Source organism: Vicugna pacos, chromosome 6 (genome assembly GCF_048564905.1).
Source record: "Vicugna pacos chromosome 6, VicPac4, whole genome shotgun sequence".
Classification (NCBI taxonomy): Eukaryota; Metazoa; Chordata; class Mammalia; order Artiodactyla; family Camelidae; genus Vicugna; species Vicugna pacos.
In genome coordinates, this window is record NC_132992.1 from 54,519,087 (window position 1) to 54,542,631 (window position 23,545).

General features: G+C 38.5%; 1 protein-coding gene across 4 annotated transcripts in view; it reads right to left on the reverse strand.

Annotated features, from left to right (window-relative positions):
• TXNDC16 (thioredoxin domain containing 16) overlaps window positions 1–23,545 on the reverse strand; it is a 77,379-nt gene that overhangs the window by 51,212 nt on the left and 2,622 nt on the right. For 3 of the 4 annotated variants that reach the window (XM_072963071.1, XM_072963072.1, XM_072963073.1), the window contains exons 2-6: window positions 19,090–19,205; window positions 18,195–18,498; window positions 17,143–17,225; window positions 12,418–12,491; window positions 11,528–11,602 (exon numbers count right to left, since the gene is read on the reverse strand). In XM_072963071.1, the coding sequence (XP_072819172.1) occupies window positions 11,528–11,602; window positions 12,418–12,491; window positions 17,143–17,225; window positions 18,195–18,357 (395 nt within the window). In that variant the 5' untranslated portion in view covers window positions 18,358–18,498; window positions 19,090–19,205. Of the gene's footprint in view, window positions 1–11,527; window positions 11,603–12,417; window positions 12,492–17,142; window positions 17,226–18,194; window positions 18,499–19,085; window positions 19,206–23,545 lie in introns of all 4 variants that reach the window. The other variant, XM_072963074.1, reaches the window with a different exon arrangement.

Here is a 23,545-nt window from a genome sequence, read left to right on the forward strand (position 1 = left end):
GGGATCCATAGGAGCCATTCCACAAGCCTGTGCTCCTTCACCCCAGTTCCAAAGAGGAGAAAGGGGTTAAAGGAAAAGTCTGTCTTGGGATTTTCCTGCTCTAAAGATGGGATAAAACAGCCTGGGCCTGCTCTGACCTGGGAGCTCTTCTTGCCCCAGAAAGGCCTTCCTATTCCTTGGCATACTTTTCCTGAGACCCTCCTAACACAGCCATTAGGAAGATACATGGCCAAGAACTGACGAGTGTCAGAAAAAAAGGAACTGAAGTATTTACCTGATCCTGCTTTTAGAGCAGCAGGTTGTTCAGCCTTTCTTTTTTTTTTTTTTAAAAGACCACTTTTAAAATTATATTTCTCTCATTACTCATACTCTAAAAAAACCAATGAAAAGGAAATGTTACTTCTATTTTGCCTTACCAAAACCCGTAGGACAGAAAAAGGGAGGGGAAAAAAAGAGAGAGAAGAAGAAAGAAGGAGAACACAGGTAGAGAAAGAGGTAAGTTACTTTCATCTAAATTAAAATTACGGTTGACCCTCCATATTCCATGGGTTCCTCATTCGGAGATTCAGCTGATCGCTGATGGAAAATATTCCGGGAAAAAAAAAAAAGCTACGTAGTTTTAAAAAGCAAAACTTGAACTTGCCATCCACTGACAATTATTTACACAGCATTTACATTGTACTAGGTATTATAAATAATCTACAGATGATTTAAAGTATCTGGGAGGGTGTGTATAGGTTATATGCAAATACCACATCATTTTATATATGGAACTTGAGCATCTACAAATTTTGCCATCTATAGGGGGGAGGGGAGGTGTGAGGAGGTACTGAAACCAACCCCCCTCGGATACCAAGGGATGACTATAGATTATGCTAGGCAGGTCCATGTATAAAATGAAGTATCCCAAAATATTTTATTAAGCATTTTCTAAATTAGTATAATTTGAAAAAACAAAACAGAAGTCATCTCTGAAGTGTGAGTACAAGTATAACAAAGTTTGAACGCATCAGCCTTAGCCTTTTTGTCATACGTTGTATATTCTCCTACTAGCTTACCACTTCTTGAGTTCTTATCACCAGAAACAATCTTACGGGCTTAGAACATAAGAACACTTCTGCTCCTCCAATTTTTAACAACCAAAAAGAAGCTTTCCAATTCATTCATCCACCAATCCAGTATTTTTTGAACACCTAATATATGCCATGCACGATGCTACACACAGGCAGGACTCTGTATAAGAGAGCACGGTTTGGGGATATAACCATTACTACCAACTGACTTGGAGCTGTGAGGAATTCAAATCCAAGACAAGTCATTTTTTTATTAAAATTTCCCAGTATGTCACTATCAACCAAGAACCCACCTGATAATATTGTATAGGAACAAACCTGACAGAGATAAAAGAATGAGCAGTAGCTCAAAGCCTATCAGGAAGGGACCAGCATGGGCACAATCAGGGGCTTGGGAGGAAGAGGAGCCTTCCTCAGAGGTGCTACAGTAACATCACCCAAAGGTTCAATACCCGGGCTCCGCAGTAATGTGTTAAAAATAAAATATTAGCAGAACCTATGACAGGTGAAAATAATTCCCCTAATATTTGAAGTTCATATTTTTATGAGTAGTATATCAACTTAAAGGGAAAGAAACCCTCCATTGGACAAAATATTGTCACAAGAATATCAGTTAGCACATCTTAATAAAGAGTCGGTAAGATTTCATTGTTTTTTTATAGCACCAGATAATCTTTCCTTTTTGTATCATTTGATGATTTCTGGGGGTCAACAACGACTAGGAAAATAAATGGCCTTTGTTTGCAGCTGCTGCCTCACGGCAACTATCCCCAGCAACTGTCACAGCATCAACCAGCACGAACCCACTGCTGTTAGCAGCATGTGCGAAACAGAACCGCAGGTAGGTATCTGAATTTGGACCGCTTTTTTGATTCCTTAATTGCAAAATAAGACTTTCTGTATTATACAGAAAAAAGCAACTAACATTTGTAGAGCAATGGGTAAAACCCAAAACATACTTTCACATGTGCTACTTTATTCTATCTTCACAAAAATCTCAAGCAGCTTCAATTTTAACATTTAAAAATGAGGAAAATTAGCAGTCAGAAATGATCAAATGCTAGGACCAAAGGATGGATAATAAGGAATGGGGACTCAAATCCTCCAAAAACCCTGACTTCTTCATGTATCACTCCAAAGCACATTTGGGATCAGAGTGCCTCAGTCTCCTGCACCTCTAACTGCCTTGCCTCAGACTGATGAGATATAGGGGATTCTCAATCAACAAATAAAGACTGGTACTTTCTTCTTCTCAATAATACCCTTCTTCATCCCATCTAGAAGCTGGGAAGTAAAATTTTCCTCACACTTATCAAGCCACACAGTTCCATCAAGTTTTTTTTATTTGTTTGTTTTCATTCTTGTTTTTTAATGGAGGTACTGGGGATTGAACTCAGGACCTTGTGCATGCTGGGCATGTGCTCTACCACTGAGCTATACTCTCCCCTCTACAATTTCATCAGTTTTAACTACACATATTTTAGAAAACAGAGCTAAGAATTTTTAGACTATAAATCTAAATTCTTACTTTTAATTTAAATTTTGTTCATCTTGCAAACTGGTAACCCTCTGGTATGATTCAAAACACAGAAAGTATCTGAAAAGTTGAAGAGTGAAGAGTCTACCTACAACTCCTTCGCCCACCCCCGCTTCCCCATCCCATGTCCATAAACCAAGAATCAGTTTCCTGTGAAACTTTGAAGTATTTATACCAAACACGTATATGCCATAAATATATATTTACACATGCCTCTGTTAGAGGACAATCGTTCCTGGATTTCTCAGTGTTCCTGCACAGCCCAGGTCTCCGGAAGATGAAAACTGGCATGACGCAAAGAGAACGTCTCCTCTTCACGTTCTACTCTTGCCTCCTTTTCTCTGGAGCCATCTACTCCCATTCAGAGGTAGTAAGACCTTTCTCATCTTCCCTGGAGCTAAATGCTTATATTTAGGGTAGAGACCTTCTACCCCTGCCCCAAGTGGTTTGTTTAAATTCCAGAGAAAAAGATAAGCACTCTATCTCCAGAAAGAAAAAGTAGATGTGCCAGCTCCTAAATAAGCTCAGAGATGCATCATTTAAGTCCTCCTTCTCCAGACCTCACTCCAAGTACAGATGTTAAGCCTGTGGCTCTCACCTTGTAGCTCTGAGGAGAACTGGGTATGGGGATGGAGCGGTACTGTGTTACCCTGGCTGCTGGTACTGAAGAGTATGTCATCTGCTTTCTGATTCAGAGGCTTGGTGTTTCTGCAAGTATATATGCTAGCTGAGTAACACCTAAGACCCTTCAGAATTTTGGACTTAACGCTCCCTTTCTTACATACACAGTACTATGCTGTACTCTAAACACTTGGAATTCATTAATATACCCTGAAAAATCAATGTGTGAAAAATTTTAATAGGCCAATAAGTCAGTATATTCTTAATCAATGATGTTTTAGGAATATTTAAAATGTCCTAAAAAAAACACTACTTCATTGGCGATAATGGTTCAAAAATACGTAATTCTTAAAATATTTAGTGTAAAGGCTAACCTAAGTTTATACCTGTTATTCTATTCTTAGATTTTTACTAATTTAATTCTTCCCAATGGCAATTTTCCTATATTCTGAGAATAAGAAATTATCTAAAACCTTGATCTTTTCTGTTACAAAGGAAGCAAAGTTCAGATGTAGCTGTGGGTCACCGATCTCAATCAAAACATTCTACATAAAGAACAAATTCAAATGCTCTGGGGAAAGAAAATAACAGCACAGGTTCACATTTCTAAAAAGCAAGACAAATAAAGCAATGTAAATATTCTCAAATGTAAGCTTTCAGTTCATATATGTTTTGAGAAATATGAAAACAATCTCGATATTCATTATATGCAAATATTTCTTCTCCTTGATAATCAGGCTAAGTAGCGGATTTGGGTCAAAAATAACTGACAAGTTAACTGCAATTAATATATTTGAATGTGTATGTTGATCAATTTTGGCAAATGGAGGAAATGCCAGTAAATTTTGGCTTCCTGTTTAACTACTGCCTAATAAATGCAAACACAGAAGATTTATAGCTCTTAGGTATATATTTAATATCAGGTAACAGTGTCTAACAAAAAACTTAAGGATATAAACAAAAATAAATAATTAAATAACCATTTAGCTCTGGGTAACGCATTATGAAGAATTTCCGGGGAGAAGTCCATGGCTTTCTGTATTTCTCATCCATGCTACAATAAGGACATTGTTTCTCCAGTCTTTTTTTAAATAACAAAAATTCAGTAAGGTCAAAGGGAATAAACTTAATACACAGATGTCAATATTTTTATATACATACAAATTATACATATAAGTATATATTATACTTTTATCTTTCATATACATATATACATGTTATATATATTATGCATACATACACACATACAAAAATTTATCAGTGTGTGTGTACTAGACAACAACAGAAGAAAAGAACCCATTTACAATAGAAATAAAAGATATAAAATACCTAGTAATAAATTCAAGTGGTCTAAGCATATACCAAGAAAGTGTTAAAACACTACTAGAGGACACACAAAAAAAAACCTTGAATAAATGGAAAGACATCTGATTCTGGGAAGGCAAGTTTCATTCTAAAGATGTCAATTATCCCTAAAATAACTTATAAATTTAATGCCACTAGGATTTAGTCAGGGAGGGGAAGAAATTGGACAAGGTAATTTTAAATGTCACATGTAAACAAAACAAAAATGTAATTCTAAAAATGGAACTGTGAAGAAGCATAGACCTTTCATATAGTATAAGCATCAGCAATGAAAACAACAGTACTAATTTAAAAAAAAAAGACAAATTAATGAAATAGAAAGCCCAAAAGTAGACCCAAATATAAATGAAAGTTTAGTGTGAAAAAAATGGCATCTTGAAAACTGAAATTCATTAATCTCAGCTATATTGAGATAGTTATTTAGCCACTAGACTAATAATAAAGCTAAATTCATTGCTTGCATCAGTCACCCAGTTAAATTCCAAACAAAGCAAAGATTTAAATGTAAAACTGAACCACTGAAATATTAAGAGAAGAAATACACCCACATAAATAGAGTCTGATCTTTGACAAAGGAGCAAAGGCAATTTTAACAGAGAAAAGATAGTCTTTTCAACAAAGGGTGCTAAAACAACTGGATGTCCACATGCAACAAGTGAATTTTATACCTTTCATGAAAGTTCCAGAGACTTAAATGTAAAACATACGACTATAAACCTTCCAGAGGATAACATAGAAGAAAATCTTGGTAATCCTGGATTTGGCAATGAATTTTTAGATACAACACCAAAAGCATGATCCATGAAAGAAAAAATTGTTAAGCAGGACTTCACTACTATTAAAAACTTCTCCTCTGCATAAGATACTGTTAAGAGAATGAAAATACAAGCCACAGATTGGGAGAAAAATATTTGCAAAACATGTATCTGATAAAGAACTTGTATCCAAAATATACAAAAGAACCCTTAAAAGTCAACAATGAGAAAACAACCCTATTAAAATATGGGCTAAAGAGCTGAAGAGATACCCCACCAAAGAAAATATTCAGATGGCAAATAAAAATACTAAAAGATGCTCAATATCATATGTCATTAGGAAGCTGTAAATTGAAACAAGGTATCACTACACACTATTAGAATGGCTACAATGAAAAAAAAAATTAACAGTACCAAATGTTGGCAAGGATGTAGAGTAACAGAAACTCATTCAATGTAGGTGGTAAAGCAAAATGATACAGCCACTTTGGAAGACAGTTCTGCAGTTTCTTATAAAGCTAAATATAGTCTTACCATATGATCTAGAAATCACACCCCTAAGTACCCAAATGAGTTGAAAATCACATCAATACAAAAAAAACCTACCCACAAACTTTATAGCAGTTTCATTCATAATTGTCAAAACTGGAAAGCAATCAAGATGTCCTTCAATAGGTGACTGTGGATAAAGAAACAGTGATACATCCATACAACAGCATATAATTCAGCAATAAAGAGAAATGAACTATCAAACCATGAAAAGACATGGAGGAACCTTAAAAACCTATTCCTAAGAAGCCAATCTGAAAAGGTTACATGCAATGATTCTGAAACCAAGTCCCTCTAAAACCAATTCCCCTACCAAGTTTATAATTAACTTGTCTATCCAAAACTTTATTCCCTTTCTTGTCCCCTCTGACTTCAATCTTATACTAACTGAACACTAATCAACCAGAGTCAGATGACTAAAATTGCTATTGGTGATAACATCGCTAATGTATTAAAATTGCTGTCGTTGATAACGTACAGACTCAGGCTGTTTCTCCAGGCCAAGATGAGCTCACAGACAGCTCCCCCACCTCCTGCCCCAGGCCATGGACCACCAGACCAGAGACTCAAAAACTGTGTAGGAATCTCAACTCTTAAAACTACAATTAAGAAATGTCACTAGATAATGATTAATTCCAGCTTCTCTGTTCTTCCCCTTTAAAAAGTTTCGCTTTCTGCAAAACTGACACATGAGCCCTTTTGCTCAGTTACAATTCCAAGTACGCAGCTCTCTAAAAAAGGCAGAACTATAGAGACAGTAAAATAAGATGAGTGACTGGGGAGAGGAAAGGAAAGGAGAATAGGTGGAGCACAGGGGTTTTTAGGGCAGTGAAACTATTCTGGTTGATACTATAATGATGGGTACATGTCATTACACACTTGTCAAAATCATAGAACTATACAATACAGAATGAACTCTAATATAAACTATGCATTTTGGTTGATAATAATGTGTCAGTATTTTTAATTCATAAATTGTAACAAATACACCACACTAATGCAAAATGTTAACAGAGGAAATTAAGTACAGAGGACAAAGGAGGTGTATGGGAATTCTCTGTCCTATCTGTTCAATTTTCTGTAATCCTAAAACTGCTCTAAAGAAGTCTATTTGTTTTCGTTAAAAAGTGAATTCTTTAGTAACAAGAGCATAAGGGAGACCTTAGTACAACTTAAAAGCCAGAAGTCAAAAGAGAAAAGATAAACTTGACCTGATGATACTTAAATGAACAAAATAGGGAAATACAAAAGATAAATGACAAACAGGAAAACGTACAGTTTGCATCTCCTTCATATAAGGAGAGCACCTAGAAATTAATAAGAATAAAAGTTCAAAACATGACAGAAAAGAGGGAAAAAGATATCAAGCAGCAGTCAGTTCCTTTTCTATGAACAGTACGCAACCGGAAACAGTACAGGAGGGAGGAACCGCTCACCAGGCACTGGGTAGTTCAAACCGATGCTTTGAGTACACAGAGGTAGGGTGATGGACTGAAAGGCATTTTGTTCCTCATGGCAGTCTGTAAGGTACAGCTATGACAGGGCACATTCTAAATATCATTACTGAAAGTTGTTGTAAAATATTGTCTTCAGCAATTCATTTTTCTTACATTTTAAACAAAAACGATACTGCCTCTTTGGAATTCTACTTCCCTGACATTTTTTTCCCCACTCAATTTCTTCTTCCCTTATTTGTTGGTGTTGTCCTAGGATGCTCCCTGGATGCCCTACATGTTGACAACACTCCTCGGGGGTGCAAACTCCTACAGTTGCCTACTCGAGACTCAGGTACAATGGGCATCTGACTTGTTAAAGTGGACTCATTTTCTCCTATAAATAAGTTCTTCTTCCTCGCCTGCTTCAGATGGTGATCAGATCAGAAGGAGGAAAGGATGTGGCGCTGAGCAAGGTGGGAAGGAGGGGAAAGAAGAGATGAGGATTATTTTATGTTTGTAGATTTGCTGATTGTTACCAAATTAACCATTACCAAGTCCAGTTAATTTCACCTCCTAAACATTAAAAAGAAACTACTTCTTTGCTGTCTTCCCTAGATTGTGCAGTGGCCACACAACAGTTGTACTTGGACAAAAATTTGTCTCATGCCCACCAGAAAGAGCTCTCAAGTGCTAATGTGATCACATCACTTACCTGCCCACAGCCCTCTGTTGAGCAATTAGGTGCTGAGGTGGTCATTTAGGACAGAGAACCAAACTAAAAGTAACAAGTAAGGCTTTATTCACTTACTTTATTCACTTGCTGAACAGTGCAAACAAGAGGCAAAAAGAGAGGCACTGGCTCTGAGACAGGAGGGAGCGGGGCAGGGCACAACCATTAAAGGAATGACACAGCAATTAGCACCAAGATGGCAGAAGATTCAACTCCCAGTAGACCTTGAGGCCCACGATGGCGGGAGGTCTGACTCCCAGCAGCCTATGAGCTTCATTATATGCTCATTGTAATATACTGGAGTGGAAAATGGCACTTCCACAGGCGCCATGACAGTTCCGAGGCTGACCATAAAAGGTCAGAAAGTGGGCAGTGGCCCAGTTCCTGGAAATGCCACCCCTTCCCCAAAAGTAGTCAGAATGATCCTCCCATTTATTAGCATATGATGTTACTGAGCCCATAAAATCTAACCACCTCCTCCACACCTCATGGCCTCTGCGGCCTTCTGAGATAGCCTGCACTCTATGAATTATGCGTCTCTCTGAACAAATCTACTTTTACTCAGCTATGGCTCACTCTTGAATTCTTTCCTGTGTGAAGCCAAGGGCCCTCACTTTGCAGGGCACATCCCAGGGACTCGCCCGAGACCTGGGACATGGCCATCCTCTCGTGCCCCACTTTCCTGTATCAGCTCCACAACAGTGCATTCCCCACCTTCATCACGGAACAGCTCCAAGCCAGGGTCAATGGGTGCAGGAATCATCTCACTCCCAGGAGCCCCAAAGAGATGGCTCTTTATGGACCCATGGGCTGGGGAAATTTGGGGGTGGAGGAGGGGGGAAGGGATAGGAGAAGAAAGGTAAGAGTCAAAGTGAAAAAAGTAGAATTCCAAAAAGAGTCAAAGTGAAAAAAGATAAGGAGATCTTAGCAGGTGCATCTGGGAGGTGCCTCAGGCAAGGTCCCTGATGATGAGGCCTCAGAAGGAGACACCTGGGGCTAAAAGGAAGGCGTAACAGTACCAGAGCAACTGGTTACCTGTACGGAAAAACAATAAACCTTGACCTCTACCTCACACTGTATATAAAAATTAATTTGAGGTGAATCATGGATCTATACAGGAAAAATAAAATAGTCAACTGTCTAAAATAAAATATAGAAGAAAATCATATTCTTGGGGTTGACAAAGATTTCTTAAACTGGACATAAAAAGTACTAACCATGAAAGATAAAACTGATAAATTTGGCTTTGTTAAAATTCATTTTCTTCAATAAAATATTATTAAAAAGTGAAAAATAAAATAAAGGCAGGTATATATACATGAACATGTCTGGCCTGGGGGATTGAGATGGGGTAGAGGCCTGAGTCCCTGACCTCCGTTTCCTCTAGAAAACTGCAATGCGCTGGCTATGCACCAAGTCTGTGTAGGCAGGCGCCTTCCCTCCATGAAGCCTGCCAGGCAAAGCCTGCAGCTGCCTGTGGTTGGGCCTGAAAGATCACTCAAGGATTCTGGCCCGGAGCTGGACTCCTCACCCTCCAGTCGCTACCCAAAAGCTTCAGCTTCTTCCCATGGTGAACAGAGATCCCTTCCTTGGACCCCTTGCCTACTTCTGTGCTCTCATTTCCTGCTTCACATGTCACACTCCACTAAAAACTACCCTCTCCCAACTGCTCTAACCTCCATGCCTGGGCTCACAGTTTCCCCTGCTTATTCCACCTTCCATTTCTTCATCAAGCAAACTCCTGCTCATCCTTTAAGGCTTATCCCAAGTGCCACATCCTTCAGGAAGCCTTCTTAACAAATACCCACCCTCATTCTAGACACACCAGGAACTATGCCCTACCCTGTGGACCCGTAAGCCCTTGTGTGGACATACTTCTACTATTTTACTTCCTACATAATATTTTCTGTTTATATTCTCTGTCTCTGTGACAAAATCCCAAATTCCTAGAGAAAAGAAGTCACATCTCATTCTGTTTTGTATCTCCAATGCCTTACAAATGTCTGGCACGTGGCACGTGGCAGGAACGTGGGGAATACCCTATTTGTGGAATTCATGTTCTGTAAATCCCCAGTAGTACAGCCCAGGGAACAGGACATCACAGCAGGATCGAATGACACAAGCCCCACAGGCTAACCAGTTCAGGTAACAGGGTCCCCAGCACAGACAGCCTCTCCACATCTAAGGCCCAACTGTTTCAAAACCACCTTGTCATCAGGTTGCTCAGCGTGGCCCTGCCGCTCCAGGATTTGCTGTCAAACTTGTCAAAGACAATCTTAGGATCCTCCCCCCATCCCTTAAAGAACCTTTTTTTCTCTGCTTCTTCACCCTCCTTTTTGGGTCAAAGACAGACATCGGGTATCCCTTGGAAAAAGAGAAGAAGCTAATAAGCTTCCTGAGAACAAGTATCTATGACTTGGACTTTCTGCTAAGCTTTTTATGACCCCCCCACCACACCCCCACCTTCAAGACAGCCACCGCTTTTCTATCCCAGGAACGGGCTTCCAAGGAAGCCCAGCAGCTCTTTGGAATTCCTCCGTCAAAAGGCCATCCTTGACCCCTTACAACTGGCTGCTCAGCCCACAGGCCTCAGGGCCCATGGTTGTCAGGGATTTCATTAATATATTATTAGTACTGAAACATTTAAAAGTGTCCATTTGTAAAGTGATAACCACAACTTTTCACCTGTAAGTTTTGAGTTTCCTGTAACTTAACTTTCACCCAATTTTTGTGAGAATCGGGTCGGAGAAGAGAAGGAAAACGGGAGCCACGCAGACAACAAAGACAGTCAACATCAGCAAAGGTCTCAGGCGGCAAGAGACCCACGGCGACGTTAAATTGGAAAAGTCTATGTAAACTTGTGTCCTTCACAAGGCATGGCTTCCAGCTCTGTGACCAGAGAGAACACTACTTCGCTCAGGGAGAGACGGCAGGAATGGGCCCCAGGAAGGTCTGGATCCCAGGCGTGAAGATGCCATGCCAAGAAGGTTAAATTAATTTCACTCTCTCTCAATAAACATTCAGGTATGTGCTGGGATCATTTGAAATGTTTCTGCACTTACTGAGTAGACACCGACCCCAGAAAAAAAAATCTGGCTGGGGTGAAAAGGAAGCTAGACGCTTTAAAAACCCTGGTGAGAACAGCAAAGATGAGCTGCTTACCTGGTAAAATCCTCACTGCACAGATAGAACCCTCACTCCACTGCAAGAGCAGCAGTGTGACCCGTGTGGCATGCTGCACCATCTTCTACTTTTATACAGAATATCCTATTTCCACATCCCTCACCACTTAAAAAATTTTAGACCCTCTACGTGAGAAGATAGACCAGCAATTTGTGTGAAACCGATTCCTACAAATGTAATGTTAAGACCCTAAGATATCATAATGGATTGTGGTTGTCTAAAATGAAATTGACAGATAAATAACAAGGGAGTAAGTGAATGGGTAACCCTGTACTTACAAGAGAACATGAGCAATGATGGCATTCACATCAAACAAGGTATCAGTCGGGAATTCTCTGAGTAATATGTTGCCCCTGTAAAAAGTTTTAAAAAGCATTACAGAAATATTTCCTTAGCATTCAATCCCCTTGTCTCTCTAACATACTAGGCTGAAAGTTCTTTGGTGTTCAAACCTATGTCCTATCCATTATCCCATGTACCTACTGGCCACGTACACTCAATACTTATTGAAATACACTCATAAATGCATTGACTTTGAAAAGCTTAGGCCCTGGGCCCAGCAAAATGACTCAAAAAAAAACATGAGCCCCAACAAGGCTTCCTACCAGCCTCCTCATCTCCCAGCACATGGGGTCCCCAGATGGGCTGGGAAGGGGACAAGTAGGAGAGAGAAGGAAGTGTCCTCAACAGTAGGTCCCTGGGCAGACAGGTTCTCTCCTCACTTCCCAGGCCAAATCCCAAGGGCTGGAGGAAAGGATTTTGAGAAAACTCAGATCAGCAGACCCAAGTGTGGGGGAATTTGTACCCTGGACATCCGCAGATCCCTCAAAAATAAGGAACATTTATTTCACACCCAAATATAGACCTAACATATCTACTGAGAAGACTAAGTTTGCTGAGTGCTTACTTACCAGGCGTTTGTAGTCGGAACTTACATAAGATTCTCACATGATATTCGAAACAACCCTATGAGGTATGTGTTACTCTCCTCATTTCACATCTAAGGAAGGCAAAGGGGAGGTAACAAATCTATTACCTGGACTTTCTGCTAAGCTTCGTATGCCCCCCACTGCATACTTTAGTCTGGCTTAGTGATATTCTGTATACTTGAATATTCTAGAAGTATAGCTTTATATTTGTCCATCCCACTCAAAAAAAAAAAGTTTACCTGAATAAATATGCCTTCATCAAATCCTTTTCTTTTCCACAGTATCTTGATGTTTCTTCTGTGACACAATTAACCTTTGAAAGATTATATTTAGCGTTTAAAGTCTACATCAAAAGGTCAAGTTTCTTGGTTAGGGAAACAAGAAAGAAAATTAAACATTACAGTTTGTCTCCAGGTCAAATTACTTATTTTACTTTCCTTTCTGATTTGTATCCTGTAATTGCTCACTTCTTCAAGTGCTTGAGGTAACCTAGAGAACGGAACTCTTTCTACACCTAAGAGTTATATTTAATTCTACCTAAGATTTAATTTAATCATATGAAGCAAGTAGGCGGTAACTAGGTAGAAAAGGAAGGAAACAATTAAGGCAGGACAGAAAAATCATGAGCCAAAGCCAGGAAGCACAGACGTGACTGGTAAGTTGGGACCGTGAAAGCATCTCAGTAGCTGGTATGGCAGATACTGCTGGTTTCTTACCCAAAATCCATCCTCCTCCCCTTTTGCTTCACTAACAGAACTTTGCTAAAAGCAAGCGCCCCACTAAAAGACTGTTCCAGACTCCCCCAGTAGCTAAGGATGGCTAAGTGATGTCAGGGTAAGTCACTGGGTTGGGATTCCCAGGAGGATTTTAAAAGGGGATTGACTGATACGCTTGCTCTTTCCACTTCTTCCCAACAAAGACACAGACAAGACAGGTAGGCACCAGCAGTCATCACGGACCATAAGGCATCTTCAAAAAAGGAACCCTTGTAAGAAGAGTGCAACAGAAAGAATGAGCCTGAGGCCCTGATGATGTCAGAGCAGCCACAACAGCCCTCGACAGCGTATAATCAGGACTCAGAAAATCATAAGGCCAATCCTGGCAGCAACATGAAGATAAAATGGAAGGCATGAGAGCACAAAGGCAAGGAGCAGGTTAACAGAGTGTCACCTCACTACAGGTCGGGATGACTGGCACTTGAAGTCAAGCAGAAAAGGACAGAAGAGATTCAAGAGATTTTTCACAAATACAGTAAGTAAAGCTCGGGCGAAGACCGAGCATGTAATATGCAGCACGGGACGGAGGAGGGAAGGAAAGAGAGGATGAAGACGTTTTTAGATGAGCCACCAACATAACTTACCAACAGTAAGGCTGGAAGAACAGTATTTTGTTTTACACTTTGTTAAGTTTTGGGGGTTTTTTTAAAGACACTTTTTTCCTGTTTTTCCAGTAAATTTTAACAGTTTGAGGAAGAAGCGTGACAACTGGGAAAGCTACATTTCTTTGTTAAAAAGCTACAAAAGGAGAACTGATACTCAGAAAAGAGATGAGGAATAGAGAATCAGAATTAAAAATCAGAGTACAGTCTTAATCAAAAAGAGTGAATTTTAGTGTATATAATTTTTAAAGAATTTTTAAAAGTCAGAGCATAGGGTATAGTTGGTATTATGACAATAGATTTATCCATTCATCCATTCAACACGTATTTGAACACCTACCATATGTTAGTCCCTGTTCTCATCCCTTAGAGTACAGTTAAGTTCCAAATTAAAATCTTTATCTTTAGAACTTACATTCTGAAAGTAGAGAGAGACCATTTAAAAATGAATTAGTATGTAATGTTAAGTGCTATGAAGGAAAAAAAAATTAAGATAGTGTATGATAGGATATTTCTAGATAAGTAATCAAAGAAGGCTTCACTAAGGAGGTGACATTTGCAGTAGTTGAGTAACTGCTCAAAGAACTGAAGTGATGAAGTGATGCGTACAAATATGTAAGTATGTGGAAGAGATGAATTCTAAGCAGAGGGGAAAACACCTGTAAAGGCTTTGTGGAAATACACATTTAGCAGGTTCAAGTAACAAAAAGATGACCAGCACGTGTTGGGAACAAACTGAGCAAAGTGGAGGAACAGAAAATGAGACTAGAGGAAGCCAGTGTCCAAAGAATGAGGAGTTTCGATTTCATCAGAGCTGTAACAGGAAGCCTTTCTGAGGGGGGTAGCAGTGAGATCTGACACTTCTGACTTATATGTGGAGAAGGGTTTGGTGAGACAAAAGCGAAAGGAGGAAGGCCAAGTACTAGGAGGAGCTATTGTGGTTTTCCAGAGGAGAAGTGATGGTGGTTTGGACAAGGAAAGGATAAAAGTGAAGGTACAGGAAGTGGTCAGATTTGGAAAGTTTTGATAGTAGAACCTGAAGGGCTTATTGATGGGTTCGTTATGATAGAAAGGATGATGCAGAGGTTTTTTAAGGTCTAAAAAATGATAGAGTAATATAAGCATACCAGCTTTCTTCTGGTTATTACTCTCAAAGATACATCTTTTTCCTTCAGTTACCTTGCAGATTCCTAAAGCCTTCATATTAAGACACATTTCTAAATGGCATAAATTGGGTCTCTTTACTGTTCCCAGCCTTTTCCTTACCTGGAACATTTCATCCATTTGTATTTCAGTGTTTTCTTCACCTGCCTCTGCCTCCTGAAATCTTGACTTCTGAAGACAATCTCAAAATGCTACTTTTTGTGAAGTCTTTCCCAATATCGTATGTGACCTTCCACCCTGACAATCTTGTAAGATTTCTTTCCTTTATCTCTTATTAAAATGGTCTGTGAATATGTTTTAGCCCCCCTATTTCAGAAATATACTCTCCAAAGAAAGAGACTGGGTCTTGGTTATCTTTCTATCCAATAAAAGACTAAATATAGTAAGTCCATTTCAATCTCATCAACAGTACTAAGTATCTACTAGGTACCAGGGGCAGAGCCAGGTGCTCAGTACAGGTCTGTCCCACCACAGTCTGCTATCCACATAGCTTCGACCTCAACTGTAAAAGCTTTAGGAACTCGTAGTTCCCAATTTGACCCCTGGGATGAACCTTAATACTCTACTTCAATTACTAGACTCACAGTTACTAGTTGTTTACTCATTACTAGATAAATAGCATGATTACCCCTTTTGAGTGTCATACCAACTGACTATTTCATTTCTAAATTTCAGTTTAAAATTTTATTCAGACGTCCTCAGAGATAAGAGCCATTATCATTCTAGAGTATAAGCAGTTGCTCAGAGTTAACAGAGGCCTCTATACAAACAGAATTGACATTAAAAAAAAAAAAGATTTTCTCAAGGTCTGTAACCCGTGACATACTAGGAAATACATTGATACAGTTGGTCTCCACCCCTCGTTCCTGACACAGAGCTCCTAAAACTCTGTGATATCCTGAATTGACAGGAGTGCTAGGAGTATCTTTTGTTCTAATATTTGGTCTTTACCCCAAATTGGAATCTTCGGGAGTGATGAGGGTCTGTTTCTATCCTAACGAGAGGACTGATGGCTGGGGGCCTGTAGACAGCCTCAGGATGTGGGCTGGTTGCCAGTAAGGCAAAGGCAAGATTAGAGAGTTGGAACTTTCAGCACCTTCCTCCAATCCTTAGGGCTGGAGATGGAGTTAAACACCAGTGGCCAATGATTTGATCAATCATGCCTACATAATGGAACCTCCATAAATACGTAAACAACAGGGTATGGAGAGTTCACAGTAAACACACCCAAGTACCAGGAGGAGGACACCCCCCAAACTGCACGAGGATAGAAACTCCTGCTCTTGAGACTCTTCCAGACCCTGCCCTGGGCATCTCTTCCATTTGGCTGTTCCTGAGACATAGTCTTTTTAAGAAGCCAGCAATAGTAAGTAAAGTCTTTCCCGGAGTTCTGTGAGCTATTAGAGAACATTATGGAGCCTGAGGAGGGGTTCTGAGAGCCCCCGTGTGCAGCCAAGTCCCACAGAAGTAGAAGGAAACCTGGGGACCCACTCCTGTGACTGGCGTCCAGAAGGAGAGGCAGTCTCACAGGACTTAATTGGTGGGGTCTGTGCTAACTCTGGGTTCTTAGTGTCACAGTTGGTGTGGGAAACGCACACACTTGGTATCAGAAGTGTTCTGTGCCAAAAGTGACCAGTTTCCCCCTACAGGTCACAGTTAGTTAACTTTTCTGTGCTTCCTGCCCAGGGAACTCTAGCTGCAGGGACCAAGAGGGACAGCAGGCATCTCTCAAGGGAGGAAGGCTAATGAACTAAGAAAGAATAAATGTACACAGAGTCAGGTAGAGACTAATCAGAAAGAATTTAATAGTCACTAAGTTTAAACTAAATGAAAGGCTTACGTAGCTATCTAACCCACGGTGCATGTAGACATTTGCCATAATACTCCAGGGCACATCTGAACACTTTTTGGAAAAAAAAATAAATATGAAATATCAAATTAGGTCATTTTAACATTTCTCTAAGTATGAGAAACCACAACATAATGGATTATAAAGACTTAGAAGAATAGAAAAGAAAAAAAATACTTCAATTACCTCAATTTTGGTTACCTCAGTTTGTGCTAATAGAAATTTTTTAAATAGTTGAATTGTGAATAGTTGAATTGTTATAGATTTGTCAGGCAAAAAAAAAAAAAAGCCTAAATGTAAGATTGAAAAATGACACCAATAGAATGGTTTACAAAATAAAGTTTTAAACTAAAGAATTTTAAATAGCCTTTTTCCCCCTCGATATGTACTAATTATACAACAGTCTGGAACTATCTCTACTTCTATTTATTCTTATGAAAAAAAATAGGTTAAAAAAAAGTTTTTCCAGTTTGGAAAAAGATGTGAAACAACACAGTATTTTTAGACACTCAACTTAGGTCATATAGTTGTAAAATGTTTGTCACTAATCTATCGACACAAATATTTTTCTACCTTTGCCACTGAAATTCCATAGTCCTGGAGAGGTTTTACAGCCTCATTCAGTTCTTCAAGAAACACAGAGGTACTTGGAGAATCTAAAATAAGAAATGTTTTATGAATGTTTTATGACTTGACCCTTAGGAAAGATGAATTTTTAAAATTAAAGCCCAAGTTTTTAGCTGAAGCAACTATATTAGTTTGCCCAAATAGTATGCAACAACAAATAATCAAGCGACTAAACAAACCTAGTGACATATGTTTGCACCCTTATTCCCTGCTGCCTCACTATCCTTATTTGTAATGCTTTTATCATGACATACTTTCACTTTGTAATGGACCTTAAAAGCTTTCTAAAACATGAATTGAACAAATAAATGTTTAATTTAAATGGAGCGTTTGGCATTATTTATCCAAGTTTAATACTACATACACAACACACATGTACAGATGCATGAAACTTTCAAAATGATTTTAAAATGCCATTTTCAAATCATGACTATAATAAGGGAGCCAACAAAAATGTGAATTCAACTCACTAATTCTAAGAATACTATTTTTTAAGGCATGAAAACTTAAATGAAACCATTACAATGATTAGTTATGTTCAACAGTTATATTAATTCAGTGTAATTAATGCTATAGCTAAAGCAGATTATTAAAGCACTTCAAATACTATATTTAAAGTTTTAAAACACTTAAAATATTCACATGCTAAAAATATCAAAAAGTATACTTTTAAAAATGATTAGATGAATTTCAGATGTTATTATATTAACAGCTAATTCTTATCTAGTATTTACTATGGACTAGACACATGAGTAAAGTCATTTAATCCTCACAAAAAATTTATAAAGTACACACTATTTCCTTATTATGGATGACAAAAAAGATACAAGGAGGGGCTAAGTGATTTGGCCAAGGTCACACAGCAGATCAAGTGGCAAAGTAAGGATTCAAACCCAGGCAGCCTTCTAGCATATATTATTAATCCTGATAATAAGTTCCCACTGAGTATACTGATAGGAACATCACAAAAATCATACTACAATACAAAAAATACTTACCAGCTTGACAAAAATAAGCTAAGGTGGCTTTTCCTGGTTGCAATATACTGAAAAATTTCTGAGGACTCAGTTCTGGTAGAGCGTCTACTGCTGACTTATAAAAAATGCACATCATGACAAAAGAGATGCCAACTCTAAATACATTGAAACTGGAAGACATCATAGTTGTAGCTGCATACAGGCAGGAGATTTTGTCTATTTTGTTCACCGCTATGTTCCGTTGCCTAGAACAATCCCTGGCAAGAATAGGTGTTCAACAAAGTTTTTCTGAACAAATTTGTTAAATAAGTGAATGAAGTAAAACCTGCAAAAAGAATAACATAAGGCATTACTTACGTATCTGATTTTGCTAGTACCTTACTATTTCCTTCTAATAAAAATTTGAGAGGGGATGATATATAATGACATTGATTTGATAATAGTATTAATTTTTGATACTTGCAAAAGATATCAAAGATATCTAGAAAATGCAATACTAAGAATCTTAAGTTTATTTATTGGTGTATGTTGAGCTGTCATTTTTAAGAATTCTAAAATTAATTCTCAAACATTGTCCAAAACATTTTTTAAATTGGGCATTTATCTTTCTCTATTTAGAGTGGGTATACAACTAATATTCAAATAGCAATTAAAACCACTAACATAGGAATGAGATCCAAAATATACGTCTACTGTATTTACCTTCTTTTTACTTTAAATCTCCTAGAAGATATCTATTAAAGCTACTTAAGAACATTCCTTCTAAACACACATTCTGGTAATGCTGACAACTTAGCTTTATTTATACGGTTTAGAAAGTCAAGTGTCTTCAACTCATATTTTCATTCAGTTCTATGTCCTGAGCTTAGAATTGTTCTAGACACCCTCCTCTCACCGTCCTTCAGGCTGTACCTACTTCCATGCTGTCCTCTGCATCTGCTGTCAATTCTCTGTCTTATACTTGGCTACTTGCAAATTTCTTTTGAACAATTTCTTCTTTCAGGAAGCTTTTCTACTGATGATATATATTAACTACATTTAAAAGAAAATAAGTTAGGGAAATTAGTATAGCATGAAAACATCACACTTCTGGAAGGTAAAGATATACCCACAGGTATAGGTGAGAATTTTGTTTTAATGTTTTTTAATTTCAGATAGACCCCTATCTTTTAAACAAAAGATCACTATGTCAAAACAGGAGACAGGAAAAATTTACTCATAAGGATAAGGGTGGAATTTTTCAGTAAAAATGAAATAATTAATGAAAAATGTAGGAAAAACTCATACTAAATTAGACATGTACCATCTCAATGGTAATGAAGACCATTTACTTTTCAATTTAACATTTCAGGGGTAATAAGAAACAACTTACTCGTCAACTTACAATAGATTTGGTAAGTTGAAGGTCTATATACTTTGATCTTTCAATATTATCAATAAGCACATGAACACCTCTCCTTAAGGAACAGGTATTGCTTAAAAAAAAAGGAGCTAATTACTCATCGATTACTTCCTAATAATTCTTTTCACTAGAGCTAGTTTATATCAAACAGTGAACAAATTTGCCATCAATTTTTAATAATGAGCCAAGAGTTCAAAAAGTCAAGCAGAATGAGGAGTGAGGACTGTGAGAGGTATATAAAAAGTAATTTTAATGATATAATTAAGAGGTATCCTTGACATTAAAATATTATACTTTAAAGCCATTTTAAAGTAGCATATTTTAAAGCCACTTTATATTAATGAAAATGGTATAAAATGTGTCATCCAATATTTTCTTTATATTCTGAGGGGGGGATGCATGCATCCTGAGGTCAAAAGAATAACTATATAACATTTGTTACTATATGAAATAACCCCAACCTAATTAAAAGGTTAAACATTTAAGTAAAAGCACAAATGAGATTCAAGCATAAAATGTCATTCTTCCTGGGCTTGTGGCTACAATTCAATCATTCAAACACTAAATCGGACATTACCGTTAACATATTCTTTTCCCCTGGAATGTATTTGGTAGCAACACAAGGTCTAACCACACTTGGGATGCTTGAATACTCTCCCACATCCATCTCGCTGGACAGATTAGATTATACATGTGAAAGTACTATGCATTTCATCAATTAGAGATGTCGGTGATTATTCAGAGACAGGTACTCAGTAGTAAACTTTGCAGTTTGCTCCATCTTTCTGGTAAGTCTGATTATTTTACAAATTACTTAAAGCAGAGAATACTGCACAGGTCAGCTGTAAACAGAGCTTACATTATCATAAGATAAACACAGAATAATGATTTAACCAGATCCATGACAACCAGAGCTGAGAGGATGGGGAGATAGAAAGTAAGGGAGCATGTAGTCAGGGTGGGAAAAGGTATAAAACAGAATTAAATCTTCATTTTTCACAAGACTAAAAGCCAAGTTTATTGGAAATGGGAAGATAAGGCCAAAAGGAATCGTGAGCTGCTGAAAGTAACTGCCTCTAAGGAACAAGAAACTGAAGGGGGTAAGATAACAAGGGTATTTTTGAAGCCTTCTAGAACTATCTGACTCTGTTAAACAGTTTACCTTTTCACTTTGATTTGAAAAGAAAAATTATTACTTGTATGTAATTATATTTTCCATAGCTACTACTCATATTAACCCAATCTGCCCCCGTGGGGTGAAAGAAGAGTGTTCATGTCACCTGCATGGTAAATGAAGTGCTTTTGCTCAGTGACATGGTCTCCTCATAAAAAGAACTTTAAAGAGAAGGCAAATGTGGATGGGAAACACTGGGGAAAGAGAACACCTAGTGAGAACAGAGTAGAGAAACAAGAAACAGAGGGAACTTGGTAACATTCTCCCCCTGGTAATTAGAAATGTAAAAAAAAAAACAATACTTAATGCTTCAAATTTAAATGTAACAGAGGATGAGTCCCTTTGGAGAACTGGAGCCTTGCCTCCTTGGTTCAGCAGCACGGGGTACACGGGTCCAGTCCTCCCAGCAGGTATAACCAGGATCACACTCAGCTCCTGCACTTCCCACCGCTAGTCATGTTTGAGGTCAACCCGTGACTTCTTCGAGCCAATAAAATGTGAGCCAAAGTGGCCCGTCTCGGGCAAGGATTTAAGAGCTACTGTGTGATATACTGGACTTTTTTTCCTTCTGTCACAGCCATTGAAAACACAGATAGTGGCTGTTTGTCAGCATGCTTCCCAGAACGAGCGCAGCCCAGGGAACCCCCAGCTGATAGGCAATGAGCATGTGACATAGGAAGAAACAAACCCTGCTGTCTTAAACCACTGAGATTGAGGGGTTATTATTGTGGCATTATCTAGTTTATCTTCACTGGTCCACAAAGGGGAAGGGAGGTGCTGCCTTAACAAGAACCCTGAGTACTGGCTCAGGGGCCAAGCAGCAGGGAAACTGTTCTGGGGCTACTCAAGGAAACTCTTCAAGGAAACTTATAGAGACATGAGCTCGACAAATGATCCATATTAAAGAAAGACAAAACTGTTGATGAAACTGTCGCTACAATAATGTGGAGGTGACAAGTACATGAATTTATGAGCATGTACCTAGGTTCACGCAGCTAAAGAACTTATTTATGTCCCTAAGAGAAGAGGCTGGAAGAGAGAAAATGAATACTGTGTGATAGCTGCTGTTGACTGTATTTAATGAGGAAAAGAAAGGTACTCAAAGAGGAACCACCATTCAAGAGACTAGCTGTTCAAAACTGAAAAAAATCCTTGAGCCCCCACCCTTGTAGGGTCAGGAAGCAAGCCTTCAAAACTGCTCAGCCATGGAAAGAGGCCATATTCTCCAAAGCCCACATCAGATGTGGTCAAGGATAGTGAAAATGGAAGGACCTCTTGCAGGGCAAAGCCAAGGACCACAGAGAACTATGCTCTAGGGCATGTACTGGAATAGAACTGTTTGTTACTGGTCTGCAATAATGAGATAAACACAGAAATTGAGTGTAAATGTTTAGAAGCTTTTATAGCAATTTCCCACAGTAATTTTATGTCTGTTGAGTCTAACTATTTTTAAATTGGGATAGTCATTTGATATGTTTTTTTCATTTTACTTTTCTTACAATTCATTTTTATTGCGTTTAACAAAAATTAAAAGTAGACTGGAATCAAAGGGGAAAAAAAACTGTTCATTCCTAACAGTTTGAGAAGCACTGACCAAGAGAAGCCAGGGAACACAACCTGAGCCCCAGCAACACCTGCCCAGCAAGATTCCAAAATTGCTCCAGTCCAGAGGCTGGTCTATGTCTTCCATTCTTCTTCCCTCCAAATGGGAACACTTATTATAGTTATCTGTCCCTACACTACTCTATGTATTCAACAGGGTATGGAGACAATAATTTATAATGTCCAGACTGAAGGAGATTAACAGAAATTACAGCGAGTGGGCATTACTCACAGATCCCAGACTGAGCTTGACACATTGACTGCATGGGATTTAGGGGTTATCTCCATTGGGAAGGGCCAAGGATGAACTACATAAAGGAAGTAGAATATCTGTTGACAAAAAGGGTGTACTGTCCAAATGTTTCTAGTTCTCTACACATGTTAAAACTATACGTCCCCACTTCCTTGAGTTAGGTATGGCCATGAATTGATTTGGCCAATGAAATGTACGAAGTGACATTTGTAACTTTCTGGAAGCTTTCAAGAGTCAATGCATGTGTGTACGAAGCATGAGACACTTTTTCTCTGCTATGATGATTAAAAACACTCAAACTGAGGCTTTCTCTGTTGAGCCAAGTCTCAGAAAGCGGACAGCATGGGGCAATGCTCCCAGCCTATTCAGCGTAAACATAAAGGGAATGTTGTTTTAAACCTCTGAAGATTTAGGGTTGTTATTACAGTATAATCCAACCTAGCTCTACTGTTTTAGTAACAGCTAAGAGTGACTTAAATATAAATACATATCATAAGGCAGTATATTTCAAAGAATTCACATGAAACTGACCCAATTTCACTGTAGTGAGAAACTGACGGCTACCAGAGCAGGTGCCAATACTAAAAGAAAATGGAAGTCACAGGCAAATGTTTGCCAATACTACACACATACACTTACCAACCAAGTGCAGATCCTTACCCTTCGGGCCTGGAAGGAGCCCTCATTTCTTCAGTATAATGCTCCTGGCAGCACTAATCAGAGTTAGTATGCAAGATTTAACTTTTGCTCATCCCTAAACTCTAAACAAGTATGTATGCACTGGTCATTTAAAAGCTGGGAAAAAATGTGATACTTAACTAAGGGCAGATACAGGAGGATGACAAGCACTGCAAGAATGGATCAGTGAGGCTATAGGACAAAAGGGCTAGAGCTTGCAAATAAAATGCTAAAGGCAACAAAAGTTTGTTTTGTTCAGCATC